The 25,064-nt window shown below is 41.9% G+C and overlaps 1 protein-coding gene across 3 annotated transcripts in view; it reads right to left on the reverse strand.

Annotated features, from left to right (window-relative positions):
• The window catches only part of RERG (RAS like estrogen regulated growth inhibitor), a 119,649-nt gene that overhangs the window by 15,950 nt on the left and 78,635 nt on the right, over window positions 1-25,064 (reverse strand). For all 3 annotated transcript variants that reach the window (XM_054813259.1, XM_054813258.1, XM_054813260.1), the window contains exon 3: window positions 6,858-6,914. In XM_054813259.1, the coding sequence (XP_054669234.1) occupies window positions 6,858-6,914 (57 nt within the window). The remainder of the gene's footprint in view (window positions 1-6,857; window positions 6,915-25,064) is intronic.

Below are 25,064 nucleotides of genomic sequence, written 5' to 3' on the forward strand. Positions count from 1 at the left end.
AGGAATACCTTCATGGCTCATTGCCATAATACATTCAGTATAAATTCTTACTGCTGAGTAGTATAGTAAAAATGATATAACGTATTAAATGTACATCAAGTTAAGTAATGCTTTTACTGTTTTGAAGCGGGGAACTGGTAAGGCACAATCTTGACTATTGAGGACTGAATCTGTTAAGCACTGAGGCAGAAGAAATGAGTAATTTTGTTAATAAAATTTGAGGATGCTAATAGCTAGAGTCTGGCTTGAAAATAAGGCTGTTTTCCAGCAATTTATTAAGTGTCTACATATTTGTCACAGTACTCCCTGAAACACAGGTTGGCAGCTATTTCTCCTAGCCCCAAATGGTTGGGTACCATTACATCTCACTTTGGCTGAAAGCCCATACTGGACCACTCATGTTATTCCTAGCTCGCGCTTGGATAAGCTGTAGTTGTCAACATGGGCATTCAGATGAAATATGCAGAAGGCAAAGCTCTGCAAGATGATGGCAAAACTCTCTTCTCTTTTGCTTGCTACGGAAAATGGTTATTTTTAATCATGAGCATGGACGAGATCATCCACAGCACTGTGTAGACTGCAGTATCCTGTTGTGCAGCGGGAGGAAGAGGGGGCTGGGAGGAGATGCTTTCCCCAGCCTGCCTTCTTCCTGGGGCTGCTGGTCTGTCAACCTTTACACCCTAGGGCTGAGGGGACCATCAGTTAATGATTTATTAACACTTATTTTAGTATGGGCCCATTTGTTAAAAGTTCTGTTTGCTGTCTGGGCAGTTTCTCTCTCAGCTCTGCTGCTGGGAATTAGTATTTTTATGGCAGAGGCAGGCAGTAAACCTTCAGGAGTGTTAAGACAAACTTGCTGAGCAAGCCACAAGTCAAGAAAACTAGAAATCTACAATATATAAAGACATGCGTTTCTTCAACTTGTGATCTGCAGCAGGGAAAGCAATCCTGGGGACAAAGTTTGTATTCAGATGGTATTCCAGCTGTCCAGACAATGTGTTAGCTGAATAAACCAGAAAGCAAAGACAGTCCTTGAGAACTGTGTTTGGATCTGAGGACCTGAGCTCTTTTTCATGGCTCCATTGGCACAAAATTAGCCCAGAAAGATAGTTCTTGCATCTTTTCTTGCTAGACTAAATTATTCTTAGTGAGGTCTTGGCTCCCACTGCTAAGCTGCTTCTGGTTATCAACCATTGTGATGGAAGGTTGTTTGGATATGTTCTTACTCTGCTCTGTTGTTTATGGTGTTTGTACAGATCTGCGTCAGGTGCCAAAGAGAAACTCAGGCTAGCAATATTTGCTAGTGTTCTAATGTTAATTATGTTATGTACGGTATCTGCAAGCTTCCCTTGTGGTCCCTGAATGATACCATTTTGCTAACAGATGTGGTTATATAGGCAAAACTACCTTCCTAATGTAAATATAGTCTTCCTTGCAACATGCTTACCAATGGGAAAAGCCTTCTTGCCAATGTAAACAATATCTTAGCAAAGTGATTTCTGCTGTTCTTGCCACAGTGGTGAAATTTATAAGTCTTGAGCTGGTCTGTAGGAGATGAAGTTCTCTGCTGTAAGATAATTCAGGTCACGAACAGAGGTGTCTGTCTCCCTCCCTCAAGCACTTGTTTACCTGGTGTACCTTTCTGTAGTCCTTTTGCTGTTTCATGTTATGCTGGAGAAGACCGGTGCTATCATGGGCCTTTCGTAATCAAGCTAGCGGGACAGCAATTTGTACCACCTTATCTCTTCTCTTTGCTGCTTTACTGATACCTACACATTTTACCCGTGTTTGATGGTGTCTTATGGGCTGTCTGTATGTTGCATTAGATAGGACTTTATAGAAACAGCAACTCAGTTTTTTTCCCCTCCTAGCAGAAAAAGAGTGAACAACAACCTGACTGACTTAAAGAAACTGTGACATAGTTGGAAGAAATACTCTAAAAAGTCACTATTAATCTAGTAGTCCTAGCAAAATTAGAATTTTTGTTAAGACTCGTGTTTCTTTACGGTTACCTCTGCTCCTTCAAAGTAAAGAATAGTGTTTATCCCATTCAAATCAAACTCCTATGCTTTCTGTCTCTCTTTGCCTTTGTGGATGGACCAGTCTGTCATGCACTGTTCTGCTGATTATCTGCTCAGAGACAGTTTTCCTTTCAGAGGATCAGCAAAGTTGTATGAAATATGTGGAACAGCTAGAGAAAGACATCTAGGGATAGTGTGAAAAGGTCAAGTGACTTTTAGAAAGGTCAACAAAAACAATTATCTCCTTGGTTGCTCTTATTGTATAAGTAGACTTTTGTTTAAAATTTAGTCTTAGGAGAAATGCTTGGTGTTTCTGTGCACCTTTGATAGGTGAGTCTTAACTCTTAAAGGATTTAAACCTGTCTATGAGATGATTTTATAGGTGAGAAGCAGAGGCAGAGAGACTGTGGGCAACAATTCAGTGACAGAATCAAGAAGAGAACTGAAGATCTGATCTCCTGCCCTTCCTTGGGGTTTTATTTCTTTGGGTTTTTTCCTTATACGGCAAAAATGGATGTTTTAAGTCCCTGCACCTCAGAAAGCACCTGATTCTCCCAACTTGTACATAAAAATGCTACTTCAGAACAAATGACACAACCCAGTTCATAATCCCCTTTTTTTTAAATCTTGGATATCCCAGCTCTGTGTCTAGTTAAGCTAATTGTCCTGATTATGGTAGAACAACAAATGTGTTCTCGGAGAAACACTGCAAAACTTATTTTAAAAAGCACCCACTTAGCCATAGCTGTGATGACTTTTTTTCCTTTCATTATTTGATCCAGGAGATTCTCCCTGCGTGTCATGGCTTATGGAGGCAGGTAATTTTCTGTTGCCCGTGAAATATTCTGCAGGCCATCAATGCTGTCTGTCTACTGCCGCGATGATTTTTGGGCTTCCTCCTTCCCAGGAAAAAATATATTTACTAGTTCCATTGATGACTTTGATTCAGCATCTCCAATTTTAAAATCAATTAAATATCACTTGTTTGATGGCAAACCACAATACCTCTCCATCTTTAAGGTCAGGTGAAGGTACCCCAAATTCTGGGCGCTGCTGCTAGCTCATGGGGAGAATTGCTGAGATCCAGACTTATTTCTACTTACTGTCACTGAGCAGAGCAGCTATCCACAGCAGCCTTGAACATCAAGGTGCCAAGCCCTGGGTCACTGAGGTCCATGGGAGTCCTACGTTCAGGCCAAGAATTTACCCGTAGAGGGTAGGTGGCCAAATAAGGGTCTTTGCACCTCCACCTTGAAACTCATCCCCATGCAGTATGTCCGTGCTGGAGATGATGCTGGCTGGCGGTTGTCGTGCATTTCTGTACTCTTGCTGCGGCAGTGGCCAAGGTGGTCGAGCCCCGAGGGGACGACCTGTAGCAGTGCCGCTGTGAGGGCGGCTGCTCGCCGGCTGCAAGCTTTCCCCAAGCCAAGCTGCCTCGGTGGCAAGCAAATTATCAGCCGGCTGCCGGCCCATTCCTGGCAAGCGCTGCTGACGTCATACGTAGGAATGCTTGTTTTCATGCTGCTTCTGTGAATCTCTCAAGAGAAAGATTTCTCGACTGAAATATAGCACAAATTTCCAGTTCTGTATTAAATCCACCGCGAACGTGTTGCTTATGTTTGTGAAGCACTTTTAGGCTGTGGCTTAAATATAGTGTCCTAACCAGGCCAAGTGTTTTTAGGCCTTCTAATACCACACAGAATTTGCTTATTAATTTGCTAGTTACGTTCTATTTAAAAAAATATATAAACATTAATGAATTTTGGTGAAATCCATGTGGTAACCCAATCCGCTTTCCCAGTACATATTTAATGAGCTAAAGAAGACTAAGTTTAATGCTGAATTCATATATTTAATATTTTAGAAAACAACTGCATGCATTTTTTTTAAATGTGCAGTTCCAGCCCATTTCTACATAGAGCTCTTTCATTGGGCCTTCTAATTCTGTTGCACATGAGACAGTTCTGTGATTTATTCTGAAGATTGAAAATGGAAAGCCATTTCCCTTGATAACGCCAGATAACCACTTAGACTAAGAAATTAGGAAACTTTTTTAAAAAAAACCCAAACAACAAACAAAAAATAAAACCATACCAAGATGGTGACAATGACTTGCCAGTTAAGCAGAAATGATGGCTAAGTCAAGGCTGACAGTTAACAGCCCTCAGAAAATGACCTTTGCTGCAGTTGTTACTCCTTGGCTGAGAACAGTAAAATAAAAAGCACAGCGATATGCACTTTTGTGAAGATGCAGCTGTCCTACCAATGCTTGCACAGATCCAACATCATGCACAGAAGTGGCAGAGCTGCAAAGCCCTGGCTTCAGCAGAAGCCCCATGTGCCAAAGCTTGCAAGATTCAGTGATGCTCCTCCCCCCAGAAAATGTTATACAGATACAGCAGTATATGCAGATGCTGCTAAAAATATGGTCCTTCATTTTCTTCTGGCAGGTTAGAGTAGTAAAGAATACTTCTAAGGTGTGTTTTTTCCTTTCCAGTTAAAGTATGCCACCCTTGAATTAAGAGGACAAGGTTTTTTTACCCTGATGCTTAGTTTAGGATAATGTTGAATTTCCATCAGGCCTTGTACAGCTTGGTGAGAGCTTTCCTAAAAATAGGAATTATCTGGGGATTCCTTGCTTCAGAGGGCTAATGGGTGGTTGAAAACTTGACATAAGGAATAAACCATATAAATGACATTTTTGTCAAAGCCCCAGTGATTTTTGGCAAAACCTCCTGTTGCTTAGTAGCTAGATAGTTTGCATCTGTTTTACTCTTGCCCTTTCAAAATTACTTGACAAAGCTGTTTATTCTCCCTGTAGGGCAAATGGGTCTCACAGACACAACTTAAACTTTTCATATTGGTGGAATATGTAGATATCATCCTTTCCACCCAACTGCTAGTCCATGACTGCTAAGAAGAAATGAATCTATTCTGCTAAAACTTCTAGTAAATTCAGCTCAGTAATGTTTACAGGTTACTGGACACTAAATCACTGCAGGATAATCATGATAAAGACAGAAATGCATTCTTTCAAGCACTGTTTCTCAAAGCTTTTGAAGGTACAGTCCCTTTCTGACTGATCTCTGAAGGTCTGAATAGTGGTTAGAATTGCAAGAGTGGTTTGGTTTGGTTGGTTGGTTGGTTGTTTTTTTTCCTAACACTAGAGCCTCTTTTGAATCCCATTGTGATCCATAGTTTGAAAAAAGAATACTTTAAAAAACAGTCATGGTGGGCAGCTTCCACCAGAGATCACTGTGATTAAGAAATAACTTAGTGACAATAGTTCATTAGTTTTTGAATTTCTCAAACCTTTTCCTCTGAGGGACTTAAAGCACTTAGTTTCACAATAACTGCAATGCATAATTTAAGCTGCTATCCTCTAAACTGAATGAGAAGGTAGAATCCAGTAAGTCAGAAGAGATTTAACTTTTGTTTTATTGAGATAGGACTATTGTCTACATGAAAGCTTTCCGTGTTGCAAAAGAACACAATTAGATTCCTGAGGGGCATGGTTAATTTGCAGTTGTATTCATTTGTAAAACAGAAACAAGTGTCGTGTCTTGTACACCAAGAAGAGCATAGGGCCTTCGTAATCGGGCAAAAAATAATAAACCTTGCAGCTTGCTAATAACTTAGTTTGTCTGCTTAAACAAGGCAACAAGGACACTTTTGCATGCTGTGTCCCCATAAGAAATTAATGAACCTGGAATAGACTGATACAAAACGCTTTACATACTTCTATTGTCAAGTTCTTAAAATGATATATTAGTGACAGAGCTGTGAAGTACTAATACTGATAGAACATAATACTGAACATCCCACTGTGCAGTGCAAGGCAGGTGACATAATTCACTGATGAATATATTGATATAAGCAGATAAAAGAATGTATTTGAGTTCAGGTTGTTCTGAGAATTATTTTCCCAAAATAAGATTGCTGATATCTGTCATTTCTTCATCTTACCAGACAAAACTACTTAGTACAATACTGGATACTTTGCTTCGTTGAAAGGGCTGCCTGGGTTTTGCAATAAACTTTCATCTTTGTTTCTGCTGTGCAAGTTTATGACATTCTCTATTTCTTTAGTGAGACCTCTTAGAGAAAGACTTCTTGGCTTGGCTTTTCCCTGGTGCAGAGCATTCACATATAATGTAACTTGCGAAATACTAAGAAATCAGACCTTGGCCCAAATTTGCAAGTGAGGCCCCTAATTCAGAGCAACTATCTGACAGGGGTTTTTTGAGATATCTGTGCCAGCTTCTCAAAAGTGCCAGACCCAACACAGCTAAGTGAGAGCAGTGGAGGAGACATGTGTCCCTTTTCACGACTGGTGTCCCTATCTGGACACCCAAAAAGTGAGACATAATGTATGTTTGAAAGTGAGAACAAAAAACTTACCTAAGGGTAGGCAGACTGACTGTAAGTACCAATATTTTTTTTTCCTTTGCATTTTTGAGATCTGTATCCCAACCATCTTATTCTCTAGCAGCTGATGTTTGGGTTATCCAAAAGCAGAAAACTGATAGCATACTAAACAATTTACAGAGTGAAATACTAATGCAATTGCTTTCAATGGCAAAATTCCCACTGACTTCTATGTGGGCAGAAATGTGCCTCATATATTAATTCTGCTTTTGTTTTAGCACGTTACTGCTTCTCTATTCTGCCATCTTAGGTAATAATTTGTTCCAGCTTTAAATGACCATAGAGAAGCTTTTTACAGCAAATTTAAAGGTTGACTGAGGCTTGGAATTTTAATTCTATGACTTTCCATTACTTCAGCTGTGCTATTATATACAGCGTACCGTGTATACAGAATAAAATGCAACCTACCTAGCGTCGGGTCATATTCCCAGATGAACCGTTTGGTCAGGAAACGTACAACGAGAGCTGGAGGAACAAAAAGATTCCAGGTGAGATGCACAAGCAATCAACTCATCTGGTTTTTAAAGTTTTGCCAGCAAACTTTTCTGTGAATGAGCATGTAGTAGCTCCCCTGAACTGTGAGCAGAATTCAGTGTTGCTTATTGCTGCAGCTCAGATGTTTTCTCTGTTTGTGGCCCACTTTACGCTTTTGGAGGGGGGAAACAAAATGAAAAAAACCCAAAGCTCTTTACAGCATTAATCATTTACCCATGTATTAATGCAGGACAAAGAATATCAAGAGATTTTCAATGGTAGTCTCTAACTTTTTTTCCCACCTATTTCTTTTGTCACAATAGCTTCTACCATTTAAAAGCTAAAAAACCCCCATTTACAGTGCTATGAGCAGATGACCTTTTTAAAAAAACCACTATTTTGGATGCTTTAGATTTCCCATAACCAGTGGAAGAAGGGTTGGCAGTTCTTGAACCAGGATGCTTTGAAGCTTCAAAACTAGGGGTGTTCAAAAGAATTTAATTCTTGAAAACTTTCTCCTTGCATTTTAAACATTGTAAGGTAAACGTATAATTGGCTAAATAGCTTCCTTCTGTATTTTGGCATGCCTTCCTTGCAACAATTTATGTTCCATATTTTGCCTACTTGTCACTTGAAGCAATCAGCTTCATTTTAAGCCAATGGTCAACAAATGCTATTAATGAATTTGCAGAAGTAGAAATAAAGCTTTAGATCTTGGAGCACTGAATAACTAGTTCTCAGTTTCAGTTTATGGTCTAAGATCTTGCTACTTATGTTCTTATATTTAATTTTTTCTATCCCTCCACCCCCTTTAAATACAACCTGTAAAGGCTTTGTCAGGATATTGATTATGTTCTAATTTAAAACATGCCTTGAATTTCTAGTGGTGTAAATGAAGCTTTCACCGCTGCCAACTATTCAAAAATCCTTTCTGCATTTCCAAAACAGAGCTAGAGATATCACTGCACCAGCTATGATTTCAGTGATTTCATCTACAGGAAAATTTTTCTGTGTCATCAGCCCTGCAGGCTTGTTCTCTTCTTTTAGGTGCAGATGGACAGTAAAAGGTGACAGCTAAACCCGGTTCTGATCCTTTTCAAAATTAAAGCCATGAGAATACCTCACATCTCAGATTTCTGTGCCCAACAGTAGGACAAGGCAACGCTCTGCAGAGTAAATATAATTAATTAAGCTTTGCTTAATTAGACTATTTTTTAAATACAGTCAGAACATTAGTTTTCAGGAAGATTTAACTATGCCTCACACTTGGAGAGGTAATAAGAAACTGATCCTAAGGAAATGAGATCACTACCCAAGAAGCAATTTTAAATCGGTGTTATTTTAAGTTTCTATTTTCCTTAGGAAATCCTACTTTTTTATTTATGTTAGCCTTTGCAGAAGTGCTCTCCTTGGCCCTCAGAGTGAATGTGGCAATTCTTAGCCAAAGTAACTTTTCAAGTCATAGTACTAATGTGGATGTCATTATACTACAAGAAGATCTCTGTGTAGCTTATTTTCCATCCATGATGATGTCTGCACCAGGACTTTTTCCCCCACATTTTACCTTAGCTGGAATGTTTCAAAGTTTGGTCATGACTCTTCTTTAATTGCTAGTAATAGGTTCTCTGATTGCTAATAAAATACACAGCATGTTCTTCCCCCCCCCCTTTTTGCATTTTGACGGGGGAAGTGATGCAGGGTAAAAGTTCTCCTGACATGCTTTCAGAAGAATCTTTACCATCTTTTTGTTTCTTTTTTTTTTTTTTCCAAGAATAGATTTAAAAAGTGCTTTCTTCTTTCACAGCTTGTGTTGGGTTTGCGTGGCAAGGTTTTGGTAGTGGGGGGGCTACAGGGGTGGCTTCTGTGAGAAGCTGCTAGAACCTCCCCCTGTGTCTGATAGAGCCAATGCCAGCCGGCTCTAAGATGGGCCCGCTGCTGGCCAAGGCCAAGCCAATCAGCGCCTCTGTGATAACATATTTAAGAAGAAGAAAAACACTTAGAGAGAGAGCTTTTGCAGCCGGAGAGAGGAGTGAGAAGATGTAAGAAACTCTGCAGACACCAAGGTCAGTGCAGATGAAGGGGGAGGAGGAGCTCCAGGCGCCGGAGCAGAGATCCCCCTGCAGCCCGTGGTGAAGGCCATGGTGAAGCAGGCTGTCCCCCTGCAGCCCATGGAGGAAGGATGAGGGGGTGTAGAGATTCCACCTGCAGCCCGTGGAGGACCCCACGCTGGAGCAGGAGGAGGCACCTGAAGGAGGCTGCGGCCCGTGGGAAGCCCACGCTGGAGCAGTTTGCTCCTGAAGGTCTGCACCCCGTGAGAGGGACTCCATGCTGGAGCAGGGGAACAATGAGAGGAGTCCTCCCCCTGAGGATGAAGAAGCGGTAGAAACACCGTGAGATGAACTGACCGTAACCCCCACTCCCCGTCCCCCTGTGCCGCTGAGGGGGGAGGAGGTTGAAGCCGGGAGTGAAGTCGAGCCCGGGAAGATGGGAGGGGTGGGGGGAAGTGTTTTAAGAGTTGATTTTATTTTCTCATTCCTCTACTCTGTTTTGCCTAGTAATAAATTAGATGAATTCCCTCTCTAAGTTTGGTCTGTTTTGCTCGTGGTGATAATTAGTGAGTGATCTCTCCCTGTCCTTATCTCGACCCACAAGCGTTTCGTTATGCCTTTTCTCCCCTGTTTAGTGAATGAGGGGAGTGAGAGAGCGGCTCTGGTGGGCACCTGGCCTCCAGCCAGGGTCAACCCACCACACAGCTGTACTCTGGAGAAGCAGCGATGTGCTACCTGCGTTGCAGTGCCTCACCCTGTGCGTGGACCTTTAGTAGCTAATGGAGAGAGAGAGAGAAAAGACAGAAGAGTGGGGGAAAGTCCAACTACATCCATATTTAAACATGGTCCACTTACAGTTCCGAGAACGTTGTACATAGAAATTGATGGAAAGGAGTCAGATAGACAAAGGCGACCAGAAGAAAATCCATCAAGCACTAATGTGACAGGTGATAAAGCGCAGCAGCTCTGAAGGAAAAGAGGGGCAAGAGCTGATTTTGGAGGTATCCCAAATGAAGGAGGTGACAAGTGATAAAGAGGTAAGGTAGGACTGGACCCCAGCTGCTGAGACGAGCCTGGGAGAAGAGAGGTACAGCTACGTACACGGAGTGAAATTGTGCAGGCGTTGAGTGCTACAGAGGTGAAGAATTAGAGATCACAGATGTAAGCTCTGGTGAGGAGGGGAAAGGTAGGTTGTATTCATCTCCAGCAGGGAGCCCTGTATGCAGAAATAACAAATAATCGCAAACGCAGGAGGGAGCTGAAGAACAGAAAGGCAGGGTGGGAGGTGGCTGCCACGCACAGGGCCAGGTGGCAATGAGTCTCCCTCGCTGGCAGGTCTCAGCGGGGAGCACAGCAAGCCCAGCGAGTCGCTCACTAGGCACTGCCGGTGATAAATTACTTGCATGAGGCTTGCTTGGGCCCGGCGGAGGAAAGAAAATGCCACCTCAGCACAACCCCGGGTGAGCGGGGAAGCATCAGCTTCAGAGCCGTGTGCTCTGTCCCAGTTTTGGGGGCACGCACACTCGGGGCCGTGCAGAGCTGCTGTTCCTGTGGGGCTGGTTCTGCTCAGCCTCCCCACTTCTGGCCTGGCTGATTCCCTCAAAATACTTCTGCTCTCCTTCATGGCAATGGTCACAGCCATCGTTGTGGTTTAACCTGGCCGGAAGCTAAAACAGCCACACAGCTGTTTGCTCACATACCCACACACCCATCCCCGGTGGGATGGGGGAGAGAATTGAAAAGAAAATGAAAAAACGTAAAACTTGTGGGTTGAGATAAAGATAGTTTAAAAGGACAGAAAAGGAAGAGATTAACAATAATAATGATAAAAGAATATACAAAACAAGTGATGAACAGCACAATTTCTCACTGCTCCAAAGCCAATGTTCAGCTGGTTCAAGTCACACCACCTCCTGGCCAAACCCCAGTTACATACTGAGCATGACATCATATGTTACGGAATATCCCCTTGGCCAGTTTGGGTCAGCTGCCCTGGCTGTGTCCCGTCCCAGCTTCTTGTGTGCCCCCCACCTTCTTGTTGGCCAGGCCAGTTTGAGAAGCTGAAAAGTCCTTGACTGTTTGGCAACAACTAAAAACATCAGCGTGTTACCAACGTTATTCTCATCCTAAATCCAAACCACAGCACTATACCAGCTGCTAGGCAGAAAATTAACTCTATCCCTGCTGAAACCAGGACACCCATCCCATAGAGCTTTCAACTTCCACACATTTTTACAAGGCTGAAGATTAGCAGCTGCATTTCACAGATGGGGAATGGGAGATGCTCTTGGTCCAGTGTCTGTCCTGTTTATAACTCTTGCAAACTATGTGGGATGGGAAATGTCTTCACTTTTGCTTCATTAGCGGTGCTTAGCAGATAGGCCCCTGACATCCAGTTGAGTATTAGAACAATGTACATGCCGCCTGCCCTAGCAATGATACCCCTAGAGCAGGGGTGGTTTTGTTTCTGTTGAGCTCAATTGCTGCCAGATCACATCACTCTTTAGTAAAATAACTTCTGCCAGGAGAAGAACCAGAAGTGAGGACATCAGGAATTCACTACACTTAGAGCTGTAGCGCTCAGATTTCTGCCACTGGCATAAATGATGCTTCGGGCGAAGCAATAAAACTTCCCCGTGTCCTTATCAATGCTGCACAGAAAGAGTTGGGATGGGCATTACTTCCTTCTCACCTTAGCAAAGGTGCGTGCACCCTGTTTGATCTGTCAGCCTTATTTAGACATGCTTAACTCTAGTATTAATAATGAGCCAAAAATAACCCAACACACTAAAAAAAAAATAAATAATCCAAATGCTGGGTTTTAGTTCAAAATAACATTGAGGTTGAGAATGTCTGAAACATTAATTTCTGATTAAATTAGGTGATTAATTCCAACGTTCATATTAAAATGACCGTTTCCAGTGCTTATCCTCAAAGAAGATGAAATGCATTTTGAAGCAGGCAAGATTCAGGTTGATGCAGTACCTAACAGGAGTGAATTTCATCGTCCTCCACTGAGACTAGTCCAGGCTCTTCCCTGAACACTTACTGCTTGTGAAATACAAGAACTTGCAGGCTTAGAAGGAAAGAATCTCCAACAAACTGCAATTTGGATTCCCGCTGTGTTTTTTGGAGACACAACCATTACCTAAGGGAATTGATGTAATGTCCCAGCAAAGGAAGAATAGACTCATGTGTCTCTCTGCCTTTCCTTACACCCTCACTTCCAAGTCAGCTGTTTCATACAGGGTTTTAAATTAGGGTAGAACTTGGCCCAGGACTTTCATTCACTCATGTTTAAACCTTCTGCCTTAGAAGTTATTCTTGGAGAAGAAACATGACTATCTGTCAAATACATTTGCAGTGTAACTCCATTGAAGACAATGAAGTTATATCAGGAATTAACTTGGCGTATAAACTGAGATTATCAACCGCATAATTAATCCATTTCTTTGGGACTTGTGTGGCTGAGTTCCTTACTCAGCTTTAAAAATCTCAGTCCGTATCTTTTGGAACATTTGTTTTTGTGGTGTTTTGCACTTTGCTTTAGATCTTTGTTTGGATTTAGTAACATATAAATGCTCTGGCTAAATTTACAATCTGCTTGAATACATATCTTCATGAACTTGTTATCGTTCCAGCTGAAATACAAGCTGAGCTTTTGGGGGAAGAATGGAAACAGGGTTTTATTTGAAAAACACCCCCCTTCCCCAAAAGCTACAGAGTTCAAAGTTATTCTAAGAATAATAACAGTGCTTTGCAGTGAAATAACTGTATGATGACTCTTTTATGCCATGAGAATTTTCAGCTATAAAAATGGGCTGAAAGTAGTCCCGTTATTTAACATATCAACAAGTCCATAACTGGTGCCATGATGATGTGTCATCAGTAAACCATATTTGGCAGGAGACACCAGAGTGGTTAAAAACAGAGGTTATAATGATCAAAAGGCACTTTCACAAACCAAGTATTTTGTTTTTTTTAAAACATATATTTTTGTTAGAGAGTTCATCCCCCATGCACCCTCTCGGAGGCCCCTCGTATCGGAATTTCAGTCCCCTTGGAGCACGTGGCGAGCTCCAGCCTGCAGGATGGTGGTGCCGCGGGATTCTGGTGTGCAATGTGCTGCCTCCTTAAACAGCTCTGTGTCCAGCTTTGGGAAGTAACGGTTTGTTTTAAAGGCACTACCAGGAGAACTTAATTTGCTCCTCAAAGTCCAAGTCATTTGGGGGTGTCTGTGTGTGTGGGGGGAAGTATGAACCTATAATGCAGAGTCCTTTTCTGATCCTGGTACATCATGGATGTACCTATGCAGTGATGCCTTCTGGCTCTGGGTCCGTGGGCCTGGGTTCGACTCGGTTTTGACAGTATCTCTGGCAACTCAGTGATGTGGGGATACGAGTGGTGACAGAGCCGTCAACAAGAGGATTTCTCGGCCTTCCCTCCTCTCTTGGTTTGTTCACTGGGGTCACTTCTGATGCTGAGACCTAATGCGCTTGCAGTAAACTAGAAGGTAAATTTAATGGAGTAAAACGAGAGGAGCGAGTATAAAAATGGTCTGTTTTACACTGCCTTGCTGTCTCAAACTCTGCATATTTTATGCGTACTTTAATCACTGTCTTCAGCAGTGAACTGTTCAGAGAAATTGCTGTGTATGCTTGCATGTTTTTTCTGTAACAGCACAGTGAGGTCCTCCACTGACGGAAAATATAAATATGAAAAGTAGATATACTTTTGTATATAAATATCAATTAAATATAAATATCAAAAGCATATACACTTTTTAATATACTTACCTATAGTATAGAACAGTATATATATATATAACAGTGTGTGTATATACATATACACACTGTGTAATAGTAAATACAGACTAGGATTGAACAGCTATGTCATGAAATATGTTTCTCTTGCCTTTCAGGAAGTTATGTTGCTTAGTGTAATGTAAGCCTTTTTTCTTCAGTGGTAATGATGTGGGCTTCAGTTCTGTGGATCCAAAGCCACACATCAAAAATGGTTCTTTTTTTTTTTTTTTTTGTTCTGGTGGGGTATTGTTCGTTGTTTTGTTAGTAGCAATTTCAGTTTATCTCAGATGTAACTGTATTTTACTGCTGTGGGAAGTACCTGATTTTAGGAATTTTTGAGTGGAAAGAGTCTGGAGAAAAGTAACTTGTTTCAAGGAGATCATCTGAAACTCTGGCAGTCCACAGCACGGTGTATTTACTAATTTCATCTCAACCGTCTTAACAGCAGACTGGAAGGAAGCACTACATCAGATTACTTTGCAAGCACTTTTTGATTGCAAGGAATGAAGTAAACAGTAACTTGTGCTTTTATCACAGTATGTACATTATTTCTGCCGCCACTGAAAATGAACATAAAAATCATTCACTTCAGTGCAATGAGACTAAAGCTTGCAGGTGCTTATGAAACGGAAAGGTGAGCCATCATCCATTTCCCGACTTGCAAAAGGGTAATTGCTCTACCTGTGTTCATGGTTTTTTCCAGCGTGAGTGTTTACCCCGTGCTCTGCTCCCTGCGAGTTTCTGCTCTCATGCTCACCAACCAGACCCTGTGTGGGCTGCCCAGGCTTAGGGGTGCTACCTGCCTGCGTACGCCCAGGCGCGGGCTCTTGTGGATGATCCGGCTCTTCTGCAACATCTAGCTATGCCCGGTCCTGCTTTTGTAGGCTTGCAGCTTTCGCACAAATTGAGTCCGACATTAGGGAACTGTCAGTATCTCCCTTCACCGACAAAGATGCCTGGCCCCCAGGTTAGAAGCAAAATTTGCCACTACCCAGAGACTGGGGAGAAAGCAATCTTGGCACAGCCGTGTTAGCGAAACGAAGGCCACTTTCCTTATTCAGTACTGAATATGGAAAACACAGGAGTCGTTTGTCAAAATCTTTGATTTAAACCACATCCTCATGTTAATAGCAGGAAATGTTTCTTGTCTTGCTTCTGGCGAGGTAATTTCACAATAAAAGAACTTCTCCGCATATTCATCTGGAATAGTCTACTGTGAATTTCACAAAATACACAGTATAACAATCATTCATCCCATCTCCACTGAACGGGAGGATTTTTATAGTAATGTTCTGCCCATTCCCTTCAGTGCTGGAGGCATTTTTTTGCAATGGTTGCTGCATATGGAATACAAGCAGGAGGCGTAATTTATATTACGTTTTCCCATCCCATAATATATTGTCCCAATATAAGGTTGTTTATTTCACAGGTCTCCTCTCATATAAAAGATAAATGATCAGACTGGTGTGTCTAATGGTTTTGATCATTTTAGGAATGCAGTGTGTAATATCCGTACTTCTACCATTTCTCCTCTCTTGACTTCATTGTATAACTTGTTATGTCGCTCCTTTGTGAAGACTAAACTTTCTGGTGTGCTATTACTAACACATATGGTTTTCCAAAACATAGTTAATGGTAACACCTCCAGATGTTTGTGTGTCTGAGACAGAGTATATTTGTGATCGGGCTGTAAGGCAAGTCTTATGGATGGACTCACACAAATAACTGCTGCTTTTCTAGATGACTGGCAGAGGTAAGGTTTTGAATTTGCATGCCATTTTGAAAGACGCTGGGCAAAGTAAAGTAGAATAGTATTCTTGGTATAAAACTTTACATAAACCCTACCCCCCATCTACAGGTGAAAAATATAAAAAGTTTGATTTGAGAAAAAATTGAAAAAAGAAAGAAAATATTTTCAAAAGAAAGAAGGGGCGGAAAGCTTCTTTCTTTAAAAAGCCAGTACTTCGTTAAGACAATGGCAAGATGACAAAATTTTCAGGGGGTTGTAGCTTTTCTGTATTTTTTTTTTCCCTTACATTTCTCCCAGCATTGACTTTAGAAAACATCCCACTCTCTTCTTTTGGTCAAATTAGTTTGTCATCTTTAAAAAGGAAAAAGAAAAGAAAGAAAGAAAGGAGGGCATTATATAATACTTTAGATGGCAGAATGATCTGGTTATTGTCAAAGCATTTTTGTATGAATTATTTTTTGTTGGAAAATGCATTTTGAACAGAAAGGCCATTTTTTTTTTTTTTTTGGAAGGAAGCTAGTTATTTAGATTTCTCTTTCAAAGGAAATACCTGAACACCTCACCATTTATTTCCAAAGAACCGGTAATTTAGGAAATGCAGATTTGAAACAAACAAACCCAGCCTCACTAGCCTCCATTTTGTTCTTTTATTCACCGCAGTTATTTTGTATGGTACTGGATAAACGCGTGAGACCGAATTGCGGGGTTTTTAACTAGGTGCCACTGTAACAGGGAGATGGTGCTCTCCCTGAGAGATGCACTTTCTTGGCTGTAGCATGCACCGGCTGCTCAACTTCAGCTGTAGGTACTGAAAGGCTTCAACGCTGGTGCTGAGCCCGGCTAAAGGCACAGGCAACGTTTTGGGGATGTCTTGAGCTGCTCCTAGGATGGTGTGGAGCTGCTGCCTCATCCCCTGCCAGAGCAGAGGGAGGAACACGCACGAGCACAGAAGGAAGCAGCAGCCAAGGCAGTGCAGGCGTGGGGATTTTTGTTGCTGTTCTGTTTTTATTATTATTATTATTTGTTTTGTTTTTATTTTGTTTTGGTTGTTGGTTTTACTTGTTCGTTTTTTTGTTTGGGGTTTGTTTTTGGGTTTTTTTTTTTAAGGCTCTCCTTCAGCTCTTGCTCTGATCCCTGCTCTCTCTCCCTTCCCATGCTCAGAAGGCAAGAAATGAGTAAGAGGAACCAGAAGAAAGGGGAGAGAAGTGATTAGAAGAAGGTCTTCCTGTCCTGGGAGAGCCGTGGACCTCTTTCCCAGGGAGTAGGGAAGAGAGCATGGTCTCATGCCTGAAGGAGATGAAGAAATTTTTCCAACAAAGTGAAAAGCCAGTTCTGTGTGAATCCTTGGTTGGGGTAGGGACTGGCCCACAAGGCACAGCTGTGCTGCGAGAGCATCCTGGCTGCCAGCAGCGACCTGGCCATAAATCCTTACGCCTGCCTAAGGGGGAGGCCGCTGGTAAGGAGCTCAGCAAACCAGTTTGCCTCATGCTGGGGTTAGTGCTTGGTAGTTTTGGGGGCTGGCTGGTGTTTTACCATCCTATTGACTGCTGTTCTTGCCAGGAGCAAAAGACATTTTGTTTCATGTGGTATGTCCTGGTCTGACAAACCCATTTTGGAAAGGCGCAATGCACTTTTTTTGCTCCTAGGCTGGAGACTTAGTGTAACTCTAAATGCTTAAAAATAGGGGTTTATCAGGCCCTGGTGAGTCACCCTGAACGAGAGGGCAGCTAGCATACTGTGAGCAAGGCCACCGGCATTAATGCTGGATCACCGCCTGTATTTGTAACCTTCGCGATGGCAAAAAGTACCTTTGTGAAAGTGCCTTGCTGTGCTACTGTTTCACTAAGTCTGTATGGATCAGCACAAATGGTAACTAGAAATGGCATTAAGTGTACCCTCTCTCATTTGCCTCAGAAACCCCGTGATGTAAAGGGATGCAGAGCTCCCTATTTCATTTTTGTAGACAGCACTGGCTCTTTCTGTGTGGTCAGAATCTGAACAGACTATCTATCACTCTCTTCTCCTCAGCCTGACTGCAATAATTCTATCATCTTATTTTAAGTCCATGTATACTTTATCAGATGAGACTACAGCTCGCATCAAATGAAAAACAAGCTGTTCCCTGGCTTTTTCTGTGGTACACTTCATTTCTTTTACATGCATACCCTGGCTTTCTGGGTTTGGCTCCATGGGAATGTCAGATAACCTGGAAAAACTTTACATTGCAATTACAGTCCAGCTGGGGTAGTATATATGGGAAAATCTTGAAAGATCGTATGTTCTGTGCAATTTCCAGCTTTCTTTGACAAAGGAGCTTAGGTGAACACTAGAAGTTCCTATCAGCCCTGTTGACTGATTTGTGGCTCATCGATCAATAGATGCATGCCTGTAAGGTCCTTGTGTCACAGAGAAACGAAGAATTAGGCAACAAAATACATTGAAAACTGACTCATGGATTTTTCATCATCCTCTGTTTTTATAAGCCTGATGACACAAGCATTGATAAATGTTACATCTTTTTAATACAGTGCACATACAGTATTTATGGGAACCCATTCTTTTTGAACTGTGCTATTAGCTGATTTTGCATTGCAGCTCCTTGGCTACCCGGAATTTTAAAGGCGGAAGATAAGGAATTGTTTTCTTTCTGACAGGCTCTCTGCCAAGTACCTAAGTACCTGAACCAGACACCTGGAGAAGTTTCCAGAAGAATGAATGGAGAAAGGCACGCAAGAAAAGATCTATCAGACAGTGACATGAGCCACAATGGTTTTCAGGCTTGTGTGACTAGTCACTAGCAACATAGTGTGTAATCTTCCAACTGCCTCTAGCATTTCATGGAAAGTGGTGGAAAATGTCCTGACAGCTGTTCTCATGTTTTATCTATGCTGCTTTTTTTTTTTTTTTTTTAACCCTCCCTCCTTTTCTTTGTGTGCTTAAGACATCTGCTCCTGTTGCTTGCTTGCCACCTGGAATCTTGAACTTTTGTTTGTACCAGCAATTTTTTTTTTTTTTTTTTACAGCAAACAGCTTTGCCATTACACATGGAGAATTAAGAGATGCAACAGCAGGAGCAGAGAAGGTATCATTTCCACAGTATAGTTTGCAATACTAAAGAACAGGAAAAATGAATGATAGAAAGGGTGTGATCAACAACTGAAGTAAAACACAAGTTAAAAGTGCTACGGACCACATGCTTCTTTCTCACAGTACAAAGAAGTATGATGCAAAGTGGAGAAATGATTAGCTGAAGAGGAAAGCTCAGTCTGAATAAAGGTTTTCTAACATGCTGTAGAGACGCTCATTTCTGGAGGCAAAAACCCGACCCTAACGGAGATGGGTCTGGTAGCCACCTAATGGTACCTAACAGCACCACCTGCAGCATCGCCTCTTTTTGTGGAGCAGTCTGGAAGAGCAGGTGTGGATGGAGAGCAACTTTTCATAAATCACTAGTGACCAAAGCCTGGTTAAATCTGCTGGTGATCTGCCTGATCTCACATCACTGCTCATGCCATACAAGTGCTGTCAGTAGGAAGATTAATTCATCCCAGAACCTGGAAGTAATGATATCCTATCAGAGCTGTGGCACGTTACAATCGGCAAAGATAACCACTGCCAAGTGAGCTAACCAGTACACCACACTGTAGTGTGCTTGGTTCCCAGTACTAGTGACAGCATTAAATGAATTTAAACTAATTCATTGTTTTGATAAACAACTTATCATCTCCTATCTCTGGCTGCAACTACAGTTTTATGAGCACTTATTTGGTGCCTGTAATAATGTAGGGGTTATTATTAGCCTTCTGCTTGGAATCTGGACACACAATCCTGGGAACTGCTCAGAGTAAACTTTAAAATTATGTGTGTGTGGCAGGGGGAAAGCATGATCTAAATTTAAATGGTAAATTTCTGCTTTCATTTTCATTGCTTAAGGGCATTCAGCTAATAAACATCATATGTCTTCAAACAAAATAAAAGACACAGTAGTAGATAATGGATGTTGTAAAACCTGACTTATCTCAAGTCTGAAACTTGGAGGATTAACGTGACTTCGTTTATGATGTTCATCACAGCCGCCGGGAGACCTGGCCCTGTCTCCTCAGAGTGCAATAGCTACAGGGAGTGTTCTTCTGGTCTCAGCTAGATAGTTAGCTATACTTAGTTAAAAGTCTACATTAAGAGGAAGCTGTGCTACATTTACTCATGCTGATTAATGAGCTATACCCCAAAAATCTGAGGTGCTATCTGTGTGAGATTCTTTTGTCCATAGAAATTACACAGTCATATATTCAGGACTCTTCTAGTCATTATCTCATTCAGTGGTTTATCTAGTTTAAAGTGACCTTAGTGATGGGATTTTCTTCATTCCTTTTACATGAGGCTGCAAACACCAAGTTCCTGTTTGTTCTAGGGGGACGCTAAAGATCCCACGGCAGTTTTTTAAGTGTACTGTGTCATCTTTCCCTGCTAGGATCCTCTCCTCCATCCTGAGGGTGGGTAGGTACATGCCACCACAGTGGACAACCGTGTCAGGGGCTCAGAGATCCTTCAGGAATAAGGGAATTTGCAATTATGATGATATTAGCTTCTATTATTTTCTCAGGCCAGAGTGATGAACCTCTGATTGCTAAGTTTTTCTTTTAATGCTTTTTTTAAGAACACTTCCTCAATTTCACCCTGTCATCTTTTTAGAATGAGCAGAGAGAATATAAACAATTCTACTTTTTCTGCCAGCATTTGAATAAAACAATATACATTTGTTTTTCCTGTTACTGCCCTGCAGAGTGCTGTATACTGACTGCAGCAATCTGGGTTTGCTTAGCCGTTCACGATGACATCATATGAGCCGTGAGGAAACACAGCCCTGGGAATCTACAATTTGACAAGTAAGAAAACCTCCAATTGCTCATAATGAAGGCTGATGCAGTGGCTAGGGAGAAGTGGTTTACATTCCTTGCTTCGCCATGCTTTTTGTCTGACTTTGCCTGGAATAATGGGTGATTATATTTTCAAATGTGTGCCTGGCAGGGCAGAGAGGTAACCAGCGTGATGCCCAATAGAATTTAAATGGTGTTGGTCACTAAGGATGCCCTTCCCCACTGTTGTCCCATCCATCTCCCCCCACCAAGTCTCTTGTCACTCCCTGGTCCATAGCTCTCCAAATCCACCCACCCAGCTGTGCTGATTCACATGTTTGTGGGGATGAGCTCTAGGTGGAATTAATGTAATTATCCTGATTCAAAAGATGCTCTTTCCCCAAGACTGGGGTGTTTTTTGTTAACCCTGATCATTCCACTGATCCTGAGAAAGTCACAGTGCCTCCAACAGCCAAAGTAGCCACACTGAGAGCAGAAGGTGGGTTTGTGGGAAAGGTGGGAAATGCTTATATTAGCTTTGCTGCTGGAGAAAACACATCCTACACCTGGTGATTTCACTTACACTAGGGCATTTCTAGACATTTTTTTCGTCACCTATCTTCCTCTTTCAGCCCCCGAGCAGCTTTTGAAAAATTTGGTCTTTAGTTTCTCTGCACATTCCTCAGTTTCATCTGGAACCTGGGTGTAATGGTATTGCTGCCGGGATAAATGGATTATCACTGCAGATAGGCTGATGCTGACAAAGCAGAAGTGTTTTGGAAATATAAATAGTCCTTCTTACTTGGATGTGGAAACAATGCTTTCACAGATGTACCTTTAAGGAAAGCATTCACTTTGTTTGTTAGAAGCTGCATTTTCAATGAGCTGTTTACAGACAGCGAAAATAGGCTATAACCATCGGATCCTTAATGCTTTTAAAAGAGGACACAAATTTAGCTGGCATTTTTCTTTCCTGATGCACCCTGACATAGCCTCCCCAGGAGATAAAGCTGAGTCTTGTGGTCTCACAAATGACTGCTGCAGAGTGGAATGAACTCTTCAGCTCCAGCTGAATTCAGCCAAAGCTGAGAGCTTTGCTTGCTGTTGTTACAGGAGCAAGGGTTATTTTTAAAGTAGTCTGATCCTCTCTTTATTGTTTTGGTTTCATATAGAGGAAAATATATGGTCTTTAAGGTCAACTTATAGGTATTGTCCTGCCCTGTGGGCTTGCCATTTAGATGGCAGAGCACCTCGGAGGGCTGTGGCACCTCCTGCCCATCGGCCTGGGGCAGATGATGAGATGGAGCCCCAGGGGGAGCAATAAAAGCCACAGTGATCCTGCTCCTGCCCCCCAGTAGCATTGCTCCGTCGCGCTCCTGCTCCAGGCAGGCTTAGCTGCTCTGTGTGCTCTACCTGTTGTTCTGGAGGATGAGCTGTCAAGACAGCGATTCCTGCTTTCCCCAGTGTTATCAAGGTCAGAGCTGGAGAAGGAATTTTGTTATTCCTCCCCATTCTTTGAATTCCCTCCCCTCCCATTTTTTCAGGGTTTAGCCCCCCCAAAAAGCAGGAGAAATGGCAAGAAGAGATGAATAATTCACTGTAAAGGTATGAGCATGGTCTCCTAAGAAAAGGGGCATACATTATACTCTCATTTCAATTAGATAAAGTAAAACATTTAAAGGTATGTTGGTCATTGATAGAGGAGATAAGAAGGGCAGGTCTGTGTGTTTGGGAAAGCAGAGAAGCAGCAGGCTCATTGCAACCTATTGTCAGATAAGCCACTGTGACAGAAGGCATCGGCTGGAAAAGAGAAAAACATTCCTGGAAATAAAGCTGACAATGAAAGGGCAGAAAGCTCACATGCCACTGAAATTATTCCTAGAGGAACATGCATCAGGAGGCTATTTTCAATTGGGCCGTTAAACTGTTCAACAGCTGGGAAGTGCCCTGCCATTGCTCAACATAGCTGTATATTTCTGGGATGACTTTAGTACTGAATTTTTTCTTCCTTGAATGGAGCCTGAGGCACAACCCACTGAAGTCATCGACAGCTTTGCCTTTCTTTCTGTAGGTTGAAGCTCATGCCCCCGGGGAGTTGTTTAGGTGCGATGAGATAAGTCATGTTCTCAAATTGATACCAGCAGCAGCCCCACCCCTGCGAGAAAGAAGTAGGACTGAAATCCCTGTGCCTGCAATAGCTGGAAACAAGGAGGCTTAGCTGAAATTCCTGCATTGTAGAGCGGTCTCCTAAAGAGAGCTTCTCATCTCTCCAGTGTCTTCTCTGTGAAGGCTCTTGCAAACATTTCACTTGATACTGATCTTAAGAGCTGAGTGTTTGCTTTGCTATTCATGGCTCTGAAAAGTTTGCCGGTGCCTGGAAAATCATCTCACATGTAAATTAAAGTACAACTGCTATGTCTCAATAACTCTTATGTGGATAGGCTTACTTTTGGTCTTTCTCTAAGGAAACTTGTTAAAACTAAATCAACTTCAAAAATCATTGGGAAAAGGATTGTTAGGCCAAATCCTGACTGTTTAGGCAGGGACCTCCGCAAAACCTGGCTGGCTACGTTTTCTCCCTGTTCTTTAATTGCTCACCTGCTTGCCTGGGGCTTCCAACAACTGTGTAGATGGTGCCGGCGGGGAGCACTGCAGCCACTCACCGGTTCTTGCTGGCAGGGCTTAGGCACTTGCTGTGGAAGGTGCTGGCAGGGTTAGTCCCTTGGAAGTGCGTACTTTACAAGTGTCCAATTTGGGTGGAAGGCATCACTCCAAGTGCTTACCTGTCTGTTTCTGCCATTTTCATTAAGCCAAAGCCCTCATCTATTTATTCCAGCGGATCTTTCTTCACAAGCTATGCTAATTACTAAAGAAAGCGTGTAGACTAACAGAGGAGGAAAAAACTTCCCACAAATGTCCGTAAACACACAGCTAATGAAACACGGACAATAACTGCTAGCTAGGATTAGACTCAGCTGTTGTTTCATTACAGTCTTGCTCCACCAGACCTGAGCTAGCTTCCCACTAGCCGGGACCAGAGTGCCTAACGAACGGCAGATGGACGCGCTATAAACCACAACAGGCGACTAATGAATCCAAAGAGGTATGGCAGGGTTGTGTGCCAAAGGGGTCATGATAAAAATGCTGGTTAAGTACAATCGGAGGCCTGAGGGAGGGAATAGGGTAGTTAAATTTATATAAGGGAAGTAGAGGAAGTATATAGAGAAAAATGAGTATCATTACAACTGTCGTACATTCCCCTTGTCAGCAGAGATTTGACTGGAACATTTTTGATGAAAATGTCGCCATTTTAGGCTATCGCCCATCCAATGCCCCCCTCCCATTTTCTGAAAGAAAACCTGAAATACTTCAAATTTAGGTAAAATTTCATGGGAGGTTTCCCCATCCTTCTGCTTGATCACTCTATCTTTCTTTTCCTGCTTTTTAAGGAAGGATTTTTTTTTTCACTAGAAGGATCTTAAGACAAAAAAATGTGATAACTTTTCTGTTAACTATGGTTTGAACTAGTTCTTTGTAATAACATTCCCATACCTTGTCTTTCCCCTTACTCATCTGAATAGCATTGGCCACATTTCCCATCGGTTTTTAGATTTCAGTGTCTGTGTGAGTCCTGATTCTCAAATATAGGCATGTAAGTTGTAATCCACCCATGCAGAGGACAAGTCTATGATGTAGGCAAAATTAAATTAATTCCATTTGAAAGGATTATAAAGTAGATCAACTTTCTTATGCTTCTCTGCAATCGGACTTGAATTGCAGCAAGAATGCATTTTTTCTTCCTTTGATCAGGAAAATAGCAAGTATCATAAAAAGGGGGTTAATGAATAACTAGTCACTTCATAAGCTTGGTGCATGGCTGCACAGCTGATGGCCCATGGGTCTTTTCCACCTAGTCCTGGCAAAATGATTTTTCCACTGCTCTGTAAGATCATAAAGTATATTTGTTTCCAAAAGCCCAATCTGAGCAAATTCCTACAATATCGTTTAGTCTATGGTTGTCAAAATTTTGGATGACCCCAACTTAAAAGATTGGGAAATCTTTAAAAGGCATTTGAATGAGGTTAGGTTTTTTTCAAAGGCCCAGATCCAACATCAGCTTCTGTTGAAAGGTCTCATTTACCATAAGCATAAGTATATTTAAGCTCTTAAAATGCAAATAGGTACCTAATCAGATTTTCCAGAAGCACCAAGTTTCCTGGCACTTATTTGCAGCTCTAAGGATATACTTACATTAAAAATTTTGGCCATCAGTCCCTGTTTATAACTTGTAATTTCTGTCATTTTCATTATTTCCAAGAAGAGGTACAACCCATACCAGCTTTACAAGTACTAATGACCTATGCCAGTTTAGACTTTTGTTATGGATTCTATCAGTGATATATCTAATTATTCCTATAGCTTCTATTTTAAAATAATTGGAAGTTTTGTGCATTAATATGGAACTGGATGAATAATACAATGGTATACAGGACAGCAAAGAAGAGGTGAAAAACCACAGACATAAAGCATAGAATCATAGAATGGTTTGGGTTGGAAGGGACCTCAAAGATCAGCTAGTTCCAACCCCCCTGCCATGGGCAGGGACACCCTGCACTAGACCAAGTTGCCCAAAGCCCCATCCAACCTGGCCTTGAACACTTCCAGGGACGGGGCATCCACAA

This window comes from Grus americana, chromosome 1, assembly GCF_028858705.1.
Source record: "Grus americana isolate bGruAme1 chromosome 1, bGruAme1.mat, whole genome shotgun sequence".
Taxonomy (NCBI): domain Eukaryota; kingdom Metazoa; phylum Chordata; class Aves; order Gruiformes; family Gruidae; genus Grus; species Grus americana.